General features: G+C 39.4%; 2 protein-coding genes across 3 annotated transcripts in view; both read right to left on the reverse strand.

Annotated features, from left to right (window-relative positions):
• Positions 1-902: 902 nt before the first annotated feature.
• Positions 903-18,270, reverse strand: LOC132988367 (transmembrane gamma-carboxyglutamic acid protein 3). Of its 2 annotated transcripts, none has more exons than XM_061055729.1 (4): positions 17,702-18,270; positions 15,826-15,874; positions 8,297-8,457; positions 903-3,609 (listed from the first exon to the last, which is right to left on the reverse strand). In XM_061055729.1, the coding sequence occupies exons 1-4, from the start codon at positions 17,711-17,713 to the stop codon at positions 3,064-3,066; spliced, it is 768 nt and encodes a 255-aa protein (XP_060911712.1). In that variant the 5' UTR covers positions 17,714-18,270; the 3' UTR covers positions 903-3,063. The 2 variants fall into 2 exon arrangements, with proteins under 2 accessions (XP_060911712.1, XP_060911713.1); XM_061055730.1 differs by having other exon boundaries at positions 17,698-18,270.
• A 594-nt stretch (positions 18,271-18,864) lies between these two features.
• ripply1 (ripply transcriptional repressor 1) overlaps positions 18,865-22,528 on the reverse strand; it is a 5,224-nt gene continuing 1,560 nt past the window's right edge. The window contains 3 exon segments of the mRNA XM_061056327.1: positions 18,865-20,398; positions 20,400-20,550; positions 21,663-21,736. Of these exon segments, the coding sequence (XP_060912310.1) occupies positions 20,354-20,398; positions 20,400-20,550; positions 21,663-21,736 (270 nt within the window). The 3' untranslated portion in view covers positions 18,865-20,353.

The raw sequence follows: 22,528 nt of genomic DNA on the forward strand, positions 1-22,528 counted from the left end.
TCCAAGAGTCTGGCACCTGTGTGAGCATATACTGTAGTATAGCTTACCTAAGCTTATTAGCTTAGGCAATGAACAAGTCTGCACACTACGCAAGTCCATTAATCTTTTTGCAAAGCTGTTCCTTTTGAAGAGAGAGCAAAATCAGAAGGGTGGGGGTATATGAAAGGCAACTGCTGCACCCAGCATCATCCACTGTTTCACTGGATCACACTATGCAAGTTCAAATCTGCAAATTTAAGTGACACATTGGGTGGAAACCACCTGATGGCAGTATGGCTACATGGTATACCTAGGCTACTGGCAATAATTACTCTTAAAAATAATTAAATGTAACTACTCATGAGGAAAATTTTAGTAACTCGAGGAAAAAAACTTTTTCCTGGGATTCAGACAAAACACAAGCAAATTACGTAAGGATTTTCAAACTTATAACATATGCACAATATATGTGGATGCAAACAGCTAATTTTAAAGTAAACAATAAGCATTAAATCATAAGGATGATATGTTTCTGAAATATTTACACACCGGTCAATAAGTGACTGGATAAAGGAATCTATTTCTCTCTCTTTCTATTTCTCTTCTAATCTGCACAGTAAACCAGTAAATATACAAAAACACTGTAAGTAATAAACTGACACAATGTCTCTCTAAAGGAACATAAATGTGATGTAGTGTTGACATTCCAGTAGAATTATCACGCAAATGCGCTTTTGTACTGACATTTGTAGATTTAAAAAACAAAGTGAAGTAGTATCAGTAAAGCAGTGATGCTGGTTCAGATATAAGATGGACTTCTTGCTGGTCATGCTGCAGTTTGTCATGAAGCTGGTCAATCAGTGCGAGGCCAGACCTGCAAAGAAAGTCTGCTGTTTGGACAAAACAACATCCATCATCATGGCTGAAAGAATCTCTACATTTAATATTAATAGAAATTTTAAAAAGACCAATGAAAGTTATACAAGAGATTAATACACTTATATTTAAATATACAATACATCAATTTTGGTGAAAGATTTACATGATATATAGGCTACATTCATCCACAGTCAGTGGATATTTCTGTGTGGAATGTGGTCAAAGAAAGACCCATGTGGAACAGGCTGTAGTTAAAGGCAGTGAACAACTTCGAGTACAAAAGAATACAAAAATAAGCCACTGGCAGGAAACTAGGTTCACCTTATCACATGTAGTGAAATAATATGTGACCCAAATGTAAACATCACTCTGCACAATAGACAACACTTTGACAAACCTGTGATAAGTACAGCACAGACAGTTCTATAATGATCTAAAGGAAATGGAAGCAGCAGCCATAGCAGTGTTAAGCACCACAACTGCACAGACACAACGCATCCTGGTGTACACAATATTTATGTTTCCATAACATGAAGCACAAAATGAAGGACTCATATACAATATATTTCAAATCATGACTGATGGATGGAATATTGTTTTAAATGATTGGATGTCTTTTCACCATCCAGCTCCAACACATTTATGGAATTCCATTAAAGTGTCAGTCAACAAGGAAGATAAAATCAAAACGTGAAAGATAAAAGCAGCAGTATTGTACTAAAGCTGCTGCAGCTGCTGGTTAACCTTATGCTCCTCATGTAAACTTAAGTATTGTCTTCATTATTATTCCACTGAAGTACTTCAGAAGCCCTTAATTCTGGAAACTAATGAATAAATTATGTTTGCTTTGGTAGATGATCTACTGTTCTACAACAAATCTCAAAAGAGGAACAGTAAATCGTTCAGCTTGATGGTCAATTTCAACGTTTCAGGTTGAGTTTGCCCAGACTGAGCTTTATGTACAGAAAGGTATTAGAAATAGGGAGGAGCAGGGCTCTGGATAGCAGATGTATTTTGTATTTTGCACATTTTTGTAAACTTTGGGAATTTATTTCAAAGTTTTTTTGTTGCATAAAGCCACAGCAATAAGTCATGTTTTGCAGACCTTGTTCTGAAAACAGTTTGCTCAAAATCCCATTATTATTTCAGACTAATGTAGTAATAAAGTTTTTAAAAGTTAAAGCACATAATACAAACAACAGAAGAATAACAATGTAAAACTGGTTCGGATAATGTTAAGTATTCATAAGTGATACCAGATAACTTTTGTAAAAGAATTCAAATGAATGTGTCTAAAAATGTTTCACATAAAAGAGATTAAAGAGATTTTAAAAATACAAAAGACTAGATCATATTCATAACATGGTGCAGAAAAGGTACAAATTGTTGCATAAAAATGTATCAGAATACAGGAAGAGTAATATTTGTTGCTAAGGAGACAACTCAGACGCTCTTCAGTACAGAATCAGACACTGCAAGTTTACTGAATTCCTTCATCTGTTCAAACATACAGTATATTATAGGTTTCTGTTTAAACATAGAAACAACTGTGACATAACTTATAACAGTAAGAAAATAGTCCCCTGAAGAAAGATTTAATGTCCTTACTGAAAACTCTGTTCAACACATATTTTACAGGTAAAACATGAGGCAGGAAGAATTTGAGCTTGTTAGTGAACAGTCAAATTAGATTGGACTGATTGTAGGTACAGTTCTAATCTGTGAAAACCAGACTTGTTAATGATCTAACTTGCCAATGAACTGTGACAATATCCCATTACCCACAATTTTGGCTCCAAATGCTCTAGTCTGAGCATGTACAGAGAATCACAATCTGACAAGACACAAGGAAACTTAACAGTCACAGTGACTGTGCATCGAGAGTGATATAATTCCAACAATGGCAGCTGGTGGGGCAGTGCTCGATCAGTACCCTGTAGGTCAAATCCTCACCAGAGAGGTAGGATACAGCACCTGGGACCATCCGTCACAAGCAAAACTCAGACCAGACAAATGGAGAGTGTGACCAGGTGTTTCAGTGAACTATAACATCATCCTAGGTGGCACATACACTAAGACTGAAGGTCGCACCCAAATATTTTATGGCATAAAGAAATTGGAATAACAACCTGGCTTTGAGAGACTCGCAGCCAGCAGCTCCGTCAGATGCAGACCTGCCATGGCAGCATAGTGTTGATCTCTGTCTCATTTCTCCTTTATGATCTCTTCATATTTGGGTGGGGGCTCACTGTAGGATGGTGCTGAGGTCTCATCACCACTGCTTTCAAGGTGTCTCGTCACTTCTTCATAAGAAGGTGGAGGTGTAGCACCAGACAGCTGCGATGCCACAGACAGAGAAGAATTCTGGACGTAGAGAGCATGGGCGTGGTGGGGGCCATGGGGGTCTGAATGAGATCCATCTCCTCTCTCAGCACCGCTCGCCACCACAACTGGATGTGAGCTGGACTGGTGGTGTGAGCCTCCAGTGTGCATTGCTGGGTCCCTATGAACCAGGATGCGGGGCAAGCTGCGGTTGCTCCGGTTGTTGGCTAAGTAGCGGTTCTGGGTGTATGCAGGTCGTCGCCGTGTGGCCTTCTGAAGCTGGCACCTCCACAGAAGGAACAGACCTATGATGATGAGCAGAGCCACTCCCAGCAGCGGCACCACCATGTACACTGTGTCCGCACGCTCGGAGCGCCCCTCGCTGTTGCTGGTCACCGTGTAGACGCTGCGAGTTTTCCAAAACTCCATCTGGCAGGCACACAGCAGATATATTTAGCTTTGACCCTGTTTGATTTTGTCTGAGTGAGACAAAAACTGAAACTGACATCAATGTCCCAGTAGGGAAGGAAGGATTGCTGATTTGTTGAATTATTACATGGATTGTACAAAACCTTGTGCTGATCACTTATTGCAGTAAGATTGTTTCTTTATTAAGAGCTATTATCAAAATATGGGTCACACTTTATAATAACTATGGCATTCAAACATTAATGAAAAGGGTTGTGCATCTTCACTGGTCACGATTTAATTCAATTAGGATTATCCGCTCAATGATTCGATTTTACGATGCATCACAATTCATAACAATTGGTTGCATCCTCAATTTTCTATATAACTGCACATGGACTTAATAAAGACAAGAAGTCAGATAAATATGAACTCCCTTTTGTATTATTTAGAAGTGCTTTCGAGATCAATGTCAACATAATTGTCTTTATATTGTTCACCAAAATTAATAGATTAAATAGGTCCAGCCGTGACTACTAAATAAAGGGGCAGAGGTGACTAGCATCTCCTGTGGCTTGTACACTTAGTTATTCATATAACTCATACAACCCCACTGAAAAAAGTGTTTGCTTTCAAATGAGCTGCGGTTAGGTGCAAAGCTGGCATGTTCCTATGTTGAGGACGAAAAAAATTACTGTGCCTTGGAATACCTAAAACTTGGTCTACAGTGTAAAGTCTGTGGCGCAGTTTACTTATATTAAGTGGAAGCATTTGAGGACCCAAGATGGGCAGACATTGGCGTTCACAACACACGTCCAATGAGCCTGTTCCACATACACAGGATGCACACGATGCACCAACTTCACATTTTCATACCAGTGCATTTATTGATACATTCAATCCTAGAATTTAATTGGGAAGGGCTTTGAGAGACGGAACATTTTTGCTTCTGTTTCTGTTTGTTTCCAAGGTCTGTGCGCCGAATACATAAACAATGCACAGAGCCTTGGGAACAACGGAGCATTCACAATAATCCTCAAAATCAACTGGAAAGAAGAGCGTAGAAAAATGTCCTCTCTCTGCCTCGCTCTCTTTCTCTCTCTTTCTCTGCCTGTATTTAGTTGAGTGAAGTCATTCTATATGATAAAGTCATAATATGGGCTGCACAAATAAATGTTATTATTTAAATTAAATCTTCAGGATTATCAATACGTATTAGTAATACATTACAGCTGCTCATACAGATTTTAGAATATCTTTTCATTTAACCGACAGCAAACCTGAAAGTTCACGCAGACCAGTTTATAGTTTATAATAAACAGAACAGTGAGGTTGCGCGCAGACATACGTTGCAGACATCGGACATCTGTTTGGACAGCATCAGTCTGTTAGCTCATTCTGCTGCTCTGTCTGACAGAATTAACACACAACGGTATTTCCTGTCAGCAGTGACGGATGCAGTCGCTCAGTTACATTTGTCTCATAGCCGATAGCGTTTACAACTGATGTTACTGACAGTGATGGCAATATAAACAGTAAACTGTGTGAACTGTGAAGTTAGCTAGCCTGTAGCCTAGAATGCTAAGGTCTTTTTTAGAATCAGAATAATATGTGGCAGGGAAGAGGGGCCTTCTTTTAATTCATTCCAAGAATTAAAAAAGGGCTTTAATGCCATCAAAATAGGGCTCAAGATTATGCCCAGTAGTGACTGCAGGGGAGCAGAAGGATCTTTCAGACCTGGTTCTGATGTTTCGCTGGTTACTCCCTCATCTTACTCAGAAGAGTAACTGCAGGCAGACGATAAAGGCTACATTGTGTCAGGTTTAATTTTTTTTTGATGTGAGAAAGTAGGTGGGGTATTATAGGCTTTAGAGGTTTATTTGGGGGCTTTTATGCCTTTATTTAGAGCTAGGACAGTGGAGAGAGTCAGAAAATCCGGGAGAGAGAGAGAGAGAGTGGGGAATGACATGCGGGAAAGGAACCACAGGTGAGATTTGAACCTGACCGCCCGCTTGGAGGGCTATAGAGCTCAAAAGTCACCGTGCACATTTTTTCTCAGTGTCAGTCGTTTTTGTAATTCCTTGTTCCTCTCAGTGTTTTTTTTACCCTTTGTTGTTTTTTCAGTTTGGACTTTTTGAATAGTACGTTTTTGTTTTCCTTCTGCCTTTTTGTTAAATTAAATCATTTTGCACTTGGGTCCACCTTACTTGTTTTCCCACACCCGTGACATGTACATCACTGAGACAGCTCTGTTTGAGGTTTTTAATGACATCCGTTTAAACACAGACATTGGCTGAACCTCAGTCTGCCCTGAATCATCGATAGACTGGGCCATAGTTTGGCGAAATACATCTCGCACATCTCAAAATCCAAATTACAAATTAATAAATCTGTACTTTATTTATCAAACTTAATTGACCCCCATACATCACTATAGGATAGTATTTCTGTTGCTGGGATGAACCAGGCAGGTCCGGTTGTGGTTGAGAAAAGAGTGGAGGCGGTCAACGCTGCTCGAGCTTTGATGTGACATTTTCTGATTGTTATCAACATTGTTATTAATTTATTTTTATTCTATTAATCTTCATTAAGTCTATGTGATACTATGAATTATGTACTCGCTCAATTATTTAAATATTTATTTTCCTTACTCACTGTAAACATCTTTCTTGCACTGTACATTTAAGAGAAAGACCCAAGGGGAAGGGAAGGGGCGGGTTATGGGTTTAAGAAAAATATACTGTATATGTGAAGGTTTGTGACATTATGTTGTTTTTTTTTCTCTTATGTGTATACTTTTACAGAACAATGAATTGCTTCTACTAAATGTACAAGATAATGTAAACCTGCATTGTTTTTTGTTAAAAAAACTTAGTTCTTCTTGATCTCAGTGCTGCGTTCAACACAGTTAACCACAATATATTACTTGACTGGAAAACTGGGTTGGAGTTTCTGGCACAGTACTAAACTGGATTGAATCTTACTTTAAGGACAGGTAAGAGTTCCCCAAGGATCCATCCTGGGATCTCTTCTGTTTAACATCTACATGCGCCCACTTGCTCAGATCATAGAATACAATAAAATAAGTCATAACTATGCGGATGACACACAGATCTATAAAAAAACTGATATAAAACTGATGTAGTTGTTTTTGGAGCAAAGGAGTAGAGAGAGTCAGCACACAGTTTAAATCAGTTAAATTGAAAACCAATGACCAGGTAAGTAATCTTGGTGTGGTGATGGACTCTGACCTAAATTTCAAAAGCCACATTAAGACAATTACAAAGTCAGCCTACTATCACCTGAAGAATATATCAAGAATTACTTCTACAGTCCTCACCAAGACCGAGAAAATTGATCACATTACTCCAGTTTTGAGATCATTACACTGGCTCCCAGTCTGTCAGAGAAGAGATTTTAAAATACTGCTGCTGGTTTATACGGCCCTAAGAACAATCCAGACCGCTTAGGTTGTCTGGGACAGGTCTGCCCTCTGTCCCCAAAGTCTGAACCAAACAGAGAAGCAGCGTTCAGTTTTATGCTCCTTATATCTGGAACAAACTCCCAGAAAAATGCAGGTCTGCTTAAACTCTCAGTTCTTTTAAATCACGGCTGAAGACTCACCTGTTTACAGCTGCCTTTCATTAAACAAATGTTATTTATTTATTTTAATAAGATTTTAAATTGTAACTCTGCACTTTAACTTTTGCACTTTTTGTATTAAACTATTTACTTTTTAGTTTCTGTTTTCTAATTTTATTTCAATTTTTATTTAATTTAATTGTAATAAATTATTTTAACAAATTCTAGACATTCTCCTGTTTTATCGATTTATCAGTTTTACATAATTTCAGATTAAATCTTCTTTGTGATTGTTAATGGTTTGTTTTAGTAATTTAAAAAAAATATATTCTAAAATATCTCTTTCTTTTTGTCTTCATGCTTTTGTTGTCTTGTGAGAAGCACTTTGAATTGCCTTGTTGCTGAAATGTGCTATATAAATAAACTTGCCTTGCCTTACATTCACTGCTGCATGACAAGGTTATTAGAACATTTCGTGTCAGCTAGCTAGTCCTGCTAGCGAAACTATCCGTTCGCATTCGGCACCAAGGGGCGGGAAACATTGCCATGGTAACATCAAGCTCCACCAATCAGAGAAGTCGCTGTGACACTCTATGGTCGTGGGTAGTGTAGATAATGTGAATAAACCATGTTTATCTTAAAATAAGGTTAATATCATACGAACTTGTGTCTTCTAAATGAGCATAGACCATCGTTTCACACACAGGTAGCTCATGGAAAGTCTACCTTGTATATTATGGCTTATAATTAAATCGGCTATGGAGAAAATGAATGTGATTTTTACTTCCAGAACCACACTGTTGAGCCCTATAGCCTCCATACATGAGGCGCATGCACTAACCACTAGGCTAACGACGCCCTCTGTAGTCCTGTCTTTTGGTGGAAGATAAAATTGCAATAATAAATTAAATGATTTTAGATTAAGAATCTAAATCATGATTTGCATCCTCATGTGGTATGACTCATTATTATAACTTAAAAAGAGAGCATCACAGCCTGATTCATAATCATGATGGTATTTTCGGTATGTTTCAAATCTCATTTTGTGCTACCGCCTATGATGCTGTAATTAATGGAGAAGTTGAACACATTTGCTATGATGTTATCACCGTTTGCATAAGCTCACCGTTCTTTCTTTGTTCTCAAACACTTCATTGGCCTCCTCGAAACTGCAGCTCTCCTCGCCACACTCCCTCTCAATGTTCCCCTGTCTCAACTCCTCCAGGAAACCATTTGCTCGGGGGAATCGCTTCAGGACAGAGTGTGCATCTGGACCATTGAGAAAAGCTACAACATGGAAAAGAAGCAAACATTAAGTTTAACCATCCGTACGAGGTTATCTCAACAGTCTAATGCAGTGGTTCCCAAACTTTTTAGCTCATGACCCCCAAAATAATGGGGCTGGAGGTGGTTAAGGTATATAACTTAGTGCACAGCCATGCATACACACTAAAAGGCCTATCCAAACACTTGTAGCACAAAAGAATATACAACAAGAATACAACAGCCTAAAAAACACAACATTATTTTATAAAGTAATTTATCGTGAAAAATGCTAAAAGCAGATTACAAGTAATCCCCATGCATAGACTTGAGTGGACATACAAAACTTAATAGACTCACAGGCGTCTTTATGCGTAAAGAGCAACAGCCCCTATATTGTTGCTGTAATGTGCAAACTTACATTTAACTATTTTTAGACATTAATTTCATTTCATTTCACTTAATTATGTGGTTTTATTTGAAATTCAATGCTTTTATTCTACATATTTTTAAAATATGGGTAAAATATACGATTTATTTCCCTCATATAAACTTAGATAAAACTATGGTATTCCTATGGCATTGCACAAATTAGGGACATAATTATGAACACCTTTTCAATGTATCCGATCAAGAACCGTACCAACTGTATGAGAGCAAGCGGTGCACATGACGTAGCAGAGATTGCCTCCCCCTACCTGTCATCTGAAAAGTCAATATTATAATTTTTTTCAACAAGGCAGTTTTATCTTTGACAGCAGTGTTGATTTGCTTTAAGTGACTCCAATGTCAGATAATGTGAATTCAAATAAGTTGTTAAAGGTAAGAAATCTATCAACAGAGGAGGAAATATTTACATACTAGTGTCTGTATACCTTCTGTAAGGGTAAAAATAAAATGTTCTTATTAATTAATATAGCCCTAGAATTGAATTTAAAATGTAATAGTTAACCCAAGCCCTTCATGACCAGGGATGGTCTTTGAGGAGCATGTGTGAATTTGGGCTTAATCTGTATTTACATGTTTAAGATGTGACAAAACATTCACCTGAATCACCTGATCTCCCATACCTTTCATATTTTCACAAAAATCGAATAGGCGTATCAGGTCCAGGAGGATCAGGCCTTACTGCTTTGTCAGCCATTTTTGTAGGAAACTATACAAACAAATTGTCTAAAGGAAATACAATTAAGTAAAGTAAACATTGTGTGGTAGATGACCCCCAACCCCATGACTTCATTCCCAAAATACCAAGTCGGCAGGTTAAATACAGAGCTTAAGTTCAGATGCATACTAACACAAATCATTCCTCTTCTTTTGCAGAAAGGCTCCAAAGGATCTTCAAGACTACTCTTAGGCAACATAGTAAATTAAAGCCACAAACATGATCTTTGGAGAAGTAATAGGATTTCATGTATAGAGTGTAAAATATTTATAGTCATCTAGTGCCCTCTAGTGGCAAAAAATGGCAGCTGTTTACTGTAGTAAACCTTTCTGCTGTCAAAAAGCTAAATATATCATACAGTAAAACAGGATAGAAAACAGACATACAAATCTCACAAAAATTAAGAATGCACTCAATAAGTAACAAAATAGTTAACCTGTCAGCTAATCTCAAAATACAGCCAAGGCTACAACAACATGGGCTGTAGGCCTACTTAGTCATAGACATACAGTAGATAGATAGACAAAGAAGTATGAGCAGCCATGTGACAAAAAAAAGCCCAACAACAAATAAACAAGACCATGGCATCATCTTATAACTAGAGAAGGAATGAAGAAAGATTAAGTTACAATACAGGCAGAATAATCAATACTTTCATAGTCCATCACTGACTGAGCACACTGGTGGAAAGCAATGCAGATGCAGTTGGCTAGCCAAATCTTTAATCTATGCCAGGGTAGCTCTATCTATTGGATTTCCCTTTTGACCAATAGAGCAATGTTGCTCATAACCTGGGAAGGACGTCTCAAGTCCCTTATTTCGGGGATAGAGGATTGAGGAAATAACTCTGAGGAGCTATGATCAGCTTAAGTTTAACTGAAGTCCGATTCGCTGCAGGGTCCAATCACTGAGTGATATTCGAGACGGGGGCGGGTCTGTCAGTAAAAAGACTTCCTGGAAGGCTGGTCTCACGTTTCCTCGATCATAGCTCCTCAGAGTTATTTCCTCGATCATCGATCCTCGCTCCTCAGTGCCGAAATAAGCAACTTGAGACGTCCTTCAACTTGGCGGTACGGAATGACGGCGGTAACGAAAAATAAGACACATGAGAAGTAGCGTAGCCAGAAAAGAGACTTTGGGTGTGCATCAGAAAAACTGGGTGTGCCACATTTACTGTCAGATTGATGTGCACCTCTACAAAAACATCACAACAGGCTACAAAACGCTCCACTCTGCTACAATATAGTCATAAGAAACAGTAGAAGTACCAGACTATGTGCTTTACAGCACAGAGAGTATGAGTGATGAACGGCTTGAACCTCAAACCGCGACTTAATGAATGTCAAGTGACAAAACAGCGATTGGAAAACAAGTGTTAATGTAGCACCTTAGACAGCGGCAGGCAACACTTTTTTCTACTATTGTGTTGCTGTTATGTTTAAAATTGGTGATTAACGGGATGATTTGGGTGCAGTAGGTAGTTAAATAACACATTTGCCATCGGGCGGAGCGGATTGGCTGTTGGCTGGGTGAGTGCAGGGCTCAAAAAAAAAATGACTCTGCGCATCATCACAGAATAGGTTGGGCTGATGTGCAAAGATATACTCAGGATCGCCCATATAGACATCAAACTATATAAAATATAACCATACATTACACTCAGGATAGCCATAAACTGCCTATATAAAATATAACATACCGCAGGCTCCGCAGCCACCTGTGCAGGAGGAGTCGCTCCTGTTGATGCCGGGCGAGCGATACATCCACTTTAGGTGTGACGTTAGGCCTTGTGTCCGGCTGGCTCAAGAAATTGAAATTTAAAAAAAAATTATAATTCTGCTTCTGATTTTTTTTGGGTGTGCCAGCTGCCACTTTGGGTGGGACCGGCGCACGTTTTTCATTTTTTGTATGGCCCTGGTTTTCCCAGTAACACTCTGTGACTCCCTGCTGATGGTTGTTCATTCCGTCCCCCTGCTTAGACCTGCACACCTGCTGTCCATCAACTAATAAACCCAACAGTATATATTAGGGATGTTAATGATCAATCATTAATCGCTGTTAAGAATTTAACCGATTAAAAATGTATTAACCGACAAGCCGCCTGTGCGCCTCACGTCAATAAGTTGCACTTGAACACACCTACACTACTACACGACTACAGCCCACCGGCAACCACCACGTACATTCTGCGGCTCCGCATGCGTGAGAGGAAACATCTCTCCATGCCAGGCGGCAGTAGTCCGCTGTTATGATACAAGAAAACCATTTTCACACCGCTGTCGGTCACCACAGAAAAGAAGAGGCAGAGGCGGACAAACCGCACTAATAAGTGAAAGCATGGATACTACAGCGGAAGGCTCAAGGGGCTTTACCGAACCTGTGTCGAGATCTGGAGAAAAATGAAACCTCCAAACGGCTTAAACAGAGAGATTCCTATCAACGACCACCGACACTAAAACTAAAACTGGGGTGACGGCTGCTCACCGACGGTCCAACCAGAACCGACAGCCGACGATCTCCTTGGTGTGTCAGGGACTTAAAAGAAGAAGCCATACGGAGTAAAGTGAGGAGAAAATGAAGCGGTCAGCGGAGAGTGTTTTCTGCAGCTGGACTTGAATAGACTGTGCACTGGACTCAGCCCTGATCCCAGATGTGCTCATCTTTCAAAAAAAAAAAAAAACACTAGACCGTAGGCTAGGCTACATAATGGTGAGTGGAGTATTTTATGCGCTCACAAATGTTGATTTGCCTACAAAACAGAAGAATTAAGTGTATTGTGAAGAGGTCAGCCTTGTTGGAAGCGGCAGTAACGCCCGATGTTAGCAGCGCCGTTAAATAAGGACATGTCATATATTTAAAAGAGAGAGAGCCTTTTTGTTTTATTAGTTCAATCTGATTGTATTTAATGAATTAATGTTTTAAGTAACTACTGTGCTGCTGTAATGGTTTCAATAAAACATAAACTGAGAAAAAGACGTGCATTTTGTAGCTCAATAATTATTCATTATTAATGATTAATCGATTAATTCATCGTTAAGGTGTTCAATTATCGGTTAAGAAAAATTACTGAAATTGGCAACCCTAGTATATATACCCTGGCTCTTCATCCACTCATCGCCAGATTGTTGCTTCAGCTACTGCATTAGACCATGTCTCAGGCTTTTCATAAAGATTTTAATAGCTAAAGAGTTTCTTGTGCTAGCTTTGTTTTGATTCTCATCCTGTTTTTCTTTTGCTTCAGGATCACCACTCACACACACTTGCCTTTCTGTTCAGTCATCTGCCTCAACCTGCCCTTTGGATTTAAATCCACTCCATCAGCCACGCTCACCCTGCTCCGGTCAGCCATCTTCGCCTTCACTGCAAACCTCTGCAATCGTTATATCAGCCATCAGCCTCATTATATGTTATACGATTTAAAGTTTGCCATAAATTCTTAGCACCAGGAATAAACCCTCAATTATTTTTTCTTTGCATATTTGGTAACAGGCCTATAGCTTTTACATAAAGTCGGGTCCTTTCCCTCCTTATGTAAGACTGAAAGGATGGCTTCTGACAACGTTGTTGGTGAGTTGCCTGATCAAAGAACAAAATTAAAAACTTTAAACAATACTGGTGTGACTTCTTTCAAAAGACATTCATAAAACTCCACTGGAAAGTATTATTATTTTTTTATAGTGTTGTGTCTGATATTTCTTGACCTGAAATTGGCCGTGTTATGTCAAAGGCTTCCTCTTTTGATAAAGAGGGTAGTTGTAGTTTTTTAAGGAATATCTGTGTTTTGCCTTCTATGTTATCAGAGTCTGAATCATGGTATAGATTTCTGTAGTATTCTGTGAATGCTTCCGCTACATCAGCCGGTTTTACCACAATTTGCTTGAAGTTTGGGTGAATTTTTTTTTTTTAATTGTCCTATTCGATTGGGCTTTTCAAAGTTGAAATGCTAGCAGGTGACTGGCTCTATTACTTGCTCTCATTAATGTCTTTGGCTAGTGAAACGAAGAGCCCCTTCAGATTTATACATCAGGTCTTCAGGGTCATGTCTAGTGTCTTTTAGTTCAAGAAGTGTACTGTAGAGTTGTCTGATTTTTTCTTAGGTTTAAACTCTAGTGCTCTTTATTTACTCTCTAATGTATTTGCTTTTCCAGTCTCGCTTTGTTTTTCAATCCAGATGATAATTCTATAATTTTCCCTCTCACAACAGCTTTTCCCCCCTCCAATAAAATAGAAGGCAGTACTTCGCCATTGTCATTTGGGGGCATGATCAATTATGGTTATGCTATCTGCTACATTTCAGGATTTGTTTTAGTATCTTTACTGTACTTACGATTATTTATTATCTTCCATGCTATGGCCCCTTGTAATAATACTATTTAGCTCACATGAAAAGGGCATGCAAGTCCTCCTCTGTGACGTGAGTGTGTCCTGTCACTGTGGTCTAGCTGCTCTGCATCATCAGCCTCTGTTGCCCATCTCTTTTTAAAAAAAAGGGGCAGCCTCCAGTAGTGAAGCAAAAGTCTTGTACCCAGAGTCCAGACACATGAGCAGGACAAGGAAACTGTGGTTTCACTTCTCCTTTAGCGCTTTAATTACGTCCATCACTAGTTTCCTCTTCCTTTGTAGCCTACCTCCATAGTCTCGGTTGGAGTAGATGGTCCGTTCCTCACATGTAGTTTTTGTTCTCATGCTGTCTGAATGACATATTCCATCACCTGATAGTCTAAGTGCACACTCACACTTGGCAATCCGTACTATGCCTAAGCACGCTTCACCCCCAAAGTCCAGTTCGTTTGACCAGTGCGAGTGCTCCGATCAGTGCTCAAACACAGTACGCTTCCTTGGCCCTGACACGCTTGGAAGAGAAGTGCTTCAACACGGTACAGTTCTAATGAGCACAAGCACAGGTACACAACCAACCAATCAACCAATCAATCAATTAACGTGCACAGCCTTCCATTATGTGTGGAGTGCTATGGCTGTATCTGATTAAAATGACTCAAAATAAGCCACAGTCACGTCGTAACCTGTTCTCCGATGTGCAGATTCTGACTCGACCACGCGTCCATTTTATATTTTTTTACATTTTATTTTTGAGTCCTTCTGTCTTGTAAACTAAGCACAGTACGGGACAACTGGGCCTAAAATGAGTGCGCCCTAAGAAGCGAAACAATAATCGTCCGTGGCGGGGTGGTGTTGACCTTAAGTTTGGATATCAGCGAGCCGTGTGCTCTTTCAATACGAATATCCATGTCAGACAGAACTTGTAGTTGTAAGCGAATAAAATCCCTCATAAATCCAGCGGTGTCATTTTTCTCAAAGCCCTCCGGGATACCATGTATCCGAATGTTGTTTCATCTTCACCTTGCATCTAAGTCGTTGCACTTCGCCTCTAACTTCGCCTCTAGGTGGAGGAGAAAAGCCACTGCGCTTTCTAGCCGTTACGCCTTTTCTTCCATCTCTCCCAACTTTTCCATATCTACTGTGCGTTGCTCCAACGAGGCTGTTCTCTTCAACAGTTCCTTAACGTGAGTCATCTGTCTCTTCAAAGTTTTCTTTTTTTCCATTTACTGCATCTGAGTATTCTTGTCTGAGCCGGTGTAGCTCTGCAGTGCTAATATGATGGATTCCTGCTTGCTGTCACCGCCGGTAGGTGGCGTTGCAAGCGGCGTCTCCCATTTTTCTCCATATCTCCTGTATTACTTTTCTTATCAATTTCCTTTAGTTTTGTTTGGTTTCTGGTTTTGGTAAAAAATTAGCTGGCTTAAAGGAAAGTTATTTCATTTAAATAATAAAGACTGGCTTGAGCTTGGAGTCAGGCCAGTTTCCTTTAAATGCTTTAAATGTAAGTTTGCACATAACTGCAACAATATCAGTCTCTGTTCCTCCCTATGGAAAAAAATACACACAGACATCACCTGTGTCTGTTTATAAAATTGTGTATGTCCATTCCGTTTATACGATTATTTGTGTTCTGCTTCGAGCCTTACTGACAAATAATTACTAAAAGGGGACAGTGGGGGTCCCCAGTCTTTAGCACAGTTATTTTAGGGGTCCCGAGCTCAAATGTTTGGGAACTCCTCAACATGTCCACATATGAGCTACTTCAAAATGTTCAGGTGAAATGAGCCAATTTTTAAGATAAAATCAGCCAAAAGGAAGTAGAGTGTGTGTGTGTTGACATCAACAAAGCTGGTGTTTCTGAACATTCACGTGTACTTGGTGCTTACCAGCAGCCATGCTCCTGCCAAGCCACTCGCACTGTGAGAGAGTGCAGACCTGCAGGGGGACATAGAACATACATCCAATTACACAATCATTTCCCTTAGAAACTGCATAACTGTTAAATAGGTGTCACCTCTGTGGACACACTGCCATCTCCAAAAGGGTACAAAATAATTCATACCCAGGTGTATAATCGGCCTCACTAGTTGTACAGAAATCTGAGATGATACTATTGTAAGCTATTTTGATCTAACTTAGGGACAAGTAAGAAGTGAATTCAAGTTTCACATGGTAAACAGTAAGTCAAATGGGTTTTTTTTTTACTCTGGAGGATGAGAAAAGGAAGTGTTGTGATGTGGTGTCGATGAGTGGATTAAAGTTTGGACTGTCTCGTTCATACTCATGTTGTTACTTTATTATATTAATGAAGTGTAGGAGCATCAAAAGGATTCTCAGTTACACTATGATATTGTTACGCTGGGTATAAGTTTGTGATATGTGTTTAATGGAGTGAGGTGTCCACTGTAGTGGTTAGTAGCTTAAAGTAGTTCCGGGGTGGATGAGGGGTTATGTTTTCCGCCGCCAGAGGAGAGGGAAGGAGGACATTTTCCCCACAAGCCAGTTGGTCAGCGGGCTATAGCCACCCGGTTTTGTAGTTTGACTGGTGAAGGAAGGAAATTAATCTGGGTTCAGTTGAGCTAGCAAACGAACCTCGCCAACTCTCTGTTCTTCCTTATCCATCTAGCTTCACCGCAACGCTAAATTTTCTTTCATCTAAAATGTGGCCACTCCTAACAGTCAACCCTTGTAAAAAAATAGGGTGATGAATAGGCCAAAATCTTCTCAGTAAGACTATATGTCAATTTACATAAATGTAGGTATTGTTCGTACAACATAGTACAGTTATAGATATTAATACATTCAATGAAGAAATACTTTAAAGAAGATGTAGCCTACTACAAGCCTACTTTAATACTGTTGATAAGTTTCATCATATTTTTGGATCGCCCTTAATCAGTAAAACAATCTGTAAAAATGCAAGATAAAAACTGAAAACTCAAAAATGTAGAAAAAAAATAGCTTTCAATCAATCAATCATTATTTGTATAGCGGCAATTCATAACAACTGTTATGTCAAGACGTTTTACAAAAGAGCGTTTTTAGGTTTGCGGCTGATTCCTTTTTACTGTCAAACATATCACTCACTCTGAATCTGTGTTAAGTAAAATGTCAGCGCTGTTATTATGTTTGGCTACAGTCTCTTTTTTCTTAAAATAAAATAATGTGATGTGATTACGTACATGATGTCACCCCCCCCCCCCCCCTCCAAACTCTACATCAGATAAATATAGGCTACTATAAATATAGACAGAAAGGGTGTGGGGTTTCCATAGTAACTGAGGCGAAGATAGAGGAGACTGCATCCAGTCCAACTTAAAGAATAAGAGTAGGAGTTGGCCAATTTAAAAAAGAGATTCATCTGCAATTACAATTTAAAAAGCTCATTCTGGGAACAGCCAAAAGGGACACGACAGACAACCCCACACACACACACACACACACACACACACACACACACACACACACACACCAACAACAACAGCAGATCTTATTTAAAAAGAACAGTTTTTACAGTTGCAGGCGAAAATGATTCATATCTAAGCTATTTGAATGAAACACAGTTATGATGTGATCAGACTAGGAGAACCGGACTCGTGCCTTCATGTCTCCATAACTGCAAATCAAAAATTCATTCATTCATTATGGAGCTTTCAACATATTTGCCACCATTTAATAAACATCCCACAGCTGAGGAGTAATGGATAAATCAGACACGTGTAGATTGAGAGAGGGATGTATAAAAAAAATCTTCTTACCCACCTTCCTCTTCATAAAAGCCTTTTTCCCTTCCTTCTCCGATTCCAGGGAACTCCCACATGTGTCGCTGCGTTGTCACCTGTGATTGACGTATCTTGAAGCAAATGGAGGCGAGGAATCCCCGCCAATGCCCTATCACAGTGTGACGAAGGGGAAAGGGGCGGGTAAACTTTCGCTCGTAGGAGACGAAACAACCTGGAGGATGGAGGATGACAGGACAGCAACGCAGGAGAGACAAGTAGACGACTGCGGTTCGAGTGATAAAAACCGCTTGAATCTGTAACATTCGCCCTTCAGAGGGACTGTGTCCGTGTATGGAGTATAAAGGCAGACACTCGAGCACGCCACACCTTGTACGCGAAAAGCAGAGCCCCCCCCAAAAAATCAACCGCAGATCTGCAAACACACCCGATTTTAGCGGGAATCTCTTTAGTTTTAAACCTTTTTCCCCGCTTTACTCCCGATTGCCAGACTCTCTTGGAACTCTCCAGGATATTTTCCTACTTCCAGTCTGTCGGCTCGGCTCGTTCCAGTCTCTCTCCCTCTTGCTCCATTTGGCCCACTTTACGGCTCACTACGCACTTCACGACAGCAGAGGACCGGGGAGGGAGAGATATGTGTGTGCGTGTGTGAGACGGGGGTTGTATGGGGGGGGGGGGGGGGGGGTAACAGATGTCAGCTGATCTAATACTATATTCTCACATATTAAGAAAACAATTAGGCTACGGAAAAAACACTACTATTAATCTGTAGATGTCGTCTATTTCTGGTTATTTATTTTACTTACTATTAAGTTTATTTAATTTTGATTCTCATTTGGCTACCGGCTCCTGTTGTGTCAGACTCTGAGCGTTTGTTAATCTTTCTTTTTATCCTGTCCTCTTCAAGGGCAGAGAGGAGACTTCAACTCTCAATTACATCAGAAGTCTTTAATTAAACATGAAATGTATAATTACAAGAAAAGGCAAGCATAATAACAACACATCCATGATTGTGAAAAAAATAGGACATTTGTGTATTTGAAATACTCCCAAATAGCTTATTTCATTTCTTATAGCTCAGTTGGAAAATTAGACAGATGTAATAAAAAATGACAAGTTAAAAAAAAAGCACAAATTCAATTCTCTGTACACTGGGAAGGATCAGAACCTGAGTCTGATTGTAAACATTAACAAGTGTCCCAATATGGGAGAGCATGGTGCTTGGCTTTTATTCTCTCACCAGACACTGACAGAACATCAGTGTGGAGCAGATACTCTGTATAAGTGCACAACAGGCATGTGCAATACAGCACAAATTAAAGTCCACAGAAAATGAACAGAAGAAGTCTGAGTAATACTACACATTACTTTGAGTGACATAATCCTGTAGAGCTTTCAGGGTTCAGCTACACTGCTACTTCTTTATTTTTAAACAATCTGTCTACATTCACATGCCTGGAATTAAAAAAAAAAAAGTTTGTGATTTCAGGCATGATTTATGTGTCATAAATCACCCCAACAATATCTCCCTCATGCTATAGGCAGTGCCATTATATATGAACTTCAACAGGACAAGCAGCTAGCATTGACAACAAGATCAGAGCCTGAAATCAGTAATTTGTGTTTAGTTTAATTGTACTTGTTAAGGCTGATGTACTGTTATTTCAGGGAAAGGGTCATGTGATAGGCATTATACATGGTATAATTGATAAGACCCAATCAGAAAGCGATAAGGTGTGTCTCATTTTGGAGGTAGCATGTTTGGAAGGACCCAGCCCTCGTAGCCTGTGTAGACCCCTAAGGCCAAACTTAAATGGGACAGTCTGGTCTGGAGGATTCCACTTTTCCCTTTGACACTTTACGAAGCACCATCCCGTTTCCTTGCAATCTCAAACACTGCACTGGAAGCCAGCTGATGTACAATACCTTGATTATTATGTCCAAACAAATCATCCATACTTGTAGATTTATGTAGACCAGCACAAGGTTGTTAACCGCCATGAAGGAGCAACCTTCAGGAAAAACAAAACAAGCCTTGGTGATTTACAAAGCTATACATATTTTGAATCCTGAGGAGACTCTTTTTTTGCTTACCATTTTATTATTAATTGTATTTTCATACTTCCATTTTGTTGTTTTGTTTCTTTTATCAACTCATGCTTAGCATGTAATTGCGTACTGTATGCCAAATCAAACTTTGGTTCTAACTATAGATTTAAAGAAAATGGCACACAATGAATATTGGGATAATATGGGCCTAGAAGGAGGATTGGCCAGGAAAATAGGACATATTGCAACATCACCTTTAATGTGCTGTTGTGGCGTAATCGGCCTTCAACTGCACACACCAAAGAAGAAGGATGCAACCATTATATTGGGACAGAGCCAATGTTATGTTATCTCCATTGCTTACAAAAGTCTTATTATGTCCGTACAAAAAAAACCTGAGTTTTCAATCAGAAACTAGATCAGCAGCTTTTGTAAAAGTCAGCTTTTTAGGAGCTGTAATGCAGGGCTGGTGAAGAAGCCAGGCATTCACATAGCAAAATGTAGTAGTATGATCATATCCATGTTTTAGAGACCTTTTTGGTCACACCTGTGAAGACTGGCTGCAGACTGAGTTGCCCTCCTCCAGTGCCTTCTTTTGGTGGTTTGTCTCTCTGTCACTTTTACATCAGTTGCAGGACATGAAATGAGACTGCTGTTTGAGGCCCTCCTCAAATGTCACTATCCTCCTTCCAGTCCTCATCTTCATCTTCGCTTTCAGTCTCCTCATAAAAGCTGATTGTTGCCTGAATGGGGAAGTTCCTCAGTAGGGCCTCTCCGTCGCTGTACAGATAATCAAATGACTTTGATTTGGGCCACAACAGCCTGTTTGAGAGGAGAGATGAGTGTTAAGTATGAAAGACATAGGCTTTGTTCCTTTTGTGTTTAAGAGTATAGAGCAGGGTTATTCAAATAAAACAAGGCAGGTGGGCACAGATTCACTTCTCAATAACAGCATGTGGTAAATGTATAGCACTTTTCCTAGTCTTCTGACTACTCAAAGTGCTTTTACACCACATGTCACACCTACCAATTCACACACTGATGGTAGTAGTTGCTATGTAGTATCATCAGAAGTAACTAATCCCATCCATACACTTTAATATGGCGCCTACAAATCAGCATGAGCAACTTGAATTAAGTGTCTTGCCCAAGGACACGTTGCTGCAGGAGCTGGCCTGGGGATTGAACCACCAACCTTCCTGTTGAGAGACGACAACTCTACCAACTGAGCGACAGCTTACTGACGATGATGTAAGTAAGTTCATGGATACAAAGTCAGCAACTTGCTTTTCAATGTGAATTTCATGTGTTTTTCTTCTTCTCAGACCCCATTTAGTGAACTTGGGCATGGATTAGTGGTGGACGATATGGAAAAAATATTATAACACAATTTTTTTATGTCAGTATCACGATCACGATTTTATCACAATTTTTTTTCATACATCTTTTGGAACATTTTGCAAGTTAATACCCAGTTCAACCACTTATTTTTTTCCCTGTATAATGTTATTAAATGCACAAAACCTTAACAGTGCAAACTTTGCAAATACATTTTTTTTGCACCCTGTCGGTTTGGAAAAATCTCAAACAGTTATATACCGGTAGTTCATTTTACGGAATAACTTTTAAGTTTCTTTTTCATTTTCAGCGATGGATGAATCCCGCTCCGCTGCGGCGCAAAAGAGAGGGGGAGACGTGTCTATGTAGGAGCCTAAACTGCAGCATGAGAGAATAAACACATTAGCCCGATTCTATGATCTCTATGCTTTGGCAGATTGTCAACAAATTATAATCCTTCACGACCTAAGATCGTCCTATCGCACACCACTAGTATGGATGTACAATAACAAGATGTTTTGAGCTAAACTGCATTCTGAGGTTTGATTCCTCTGCAGATAGAAGGCAGTGCCCATTGATGAGAGTGAAAACCTGACCTGACAGGGTGCTGGAAGGCCTGACGTTTCCCATCTGATGAGCAGCAGCCTGGCACCAATGATCTGGAGTATGGCTGAGTAAACACAGACAAAGGAGTGAGTACATGTTAACGTAAACACTATAAAATGTTCACACATGTTCTCAAACTGAAGAGTTCCTGCTCTCACACCTGCATGATTCTGAACATTTTTAAACCATGAAAAATAACAAGCTTTTATTCTTTCCTATATTTCATGTAGTATCACATGGGGCACAAGCTGTGGAAACAGTCATTAAACCGCTTGTCTTCATATAAATAAACCTTTGCTGCACTTCTCCTCCTGACCACGCAGAAATCGGAAATTTGGGCAGAAATTGGGTTTCCTGACTTTTATATAGGCCTCATCATGATTTAAAAGCCTGACATTAGCAGACACGAAGCAGAGCATGAAAAAAAAACATAAGTCCGGTTACATCAGTGATGGATGTGAAACTCAATAAACTTTTCAGTCAGTGTTGGGATCCAGAAGTTTCTCCATCTTTCAGTGATCCATTTTTTACATTTTCTAATTTAATTAAATTAAAATATAATGTTACAACCACACACATAAAAACTCTAAATTGTACTATCATTTCAGTAGTAGAGAAAGGTGTTAGGTCGGATACCTTCACTCCATGACAAATACGTGGAAATAACTTCAGTATTTGGCCAAATAGAAGCCAAGTTAAGTTAATGATTTAATCTAATCTGTGTTGAATATCTATGGACCAAAACTTATTTGAAATATTTTGATGTAAAAGCAGCTGTGTTAATCAGACTTTGCAGGATTTATGTCCTCGCATTAAAAAAGAATCAGTCATCTTTAGCTGCTGCGTCGTCATTGTT

This window comes from Labrus mixtus, chromosome 14 (genome assembly GCF_963584025.1).
Source record: "Labrus mixtus chromosome 14, fLabMix1.1, whole genome shotgun sequence".
Taxonomy (NCBI): domain Eukaryota; kingdom Metazoa; phylum Chordata; class Actinopteri; order Labriformes; family Labridae; genus Labrus; species Labrus mixtus.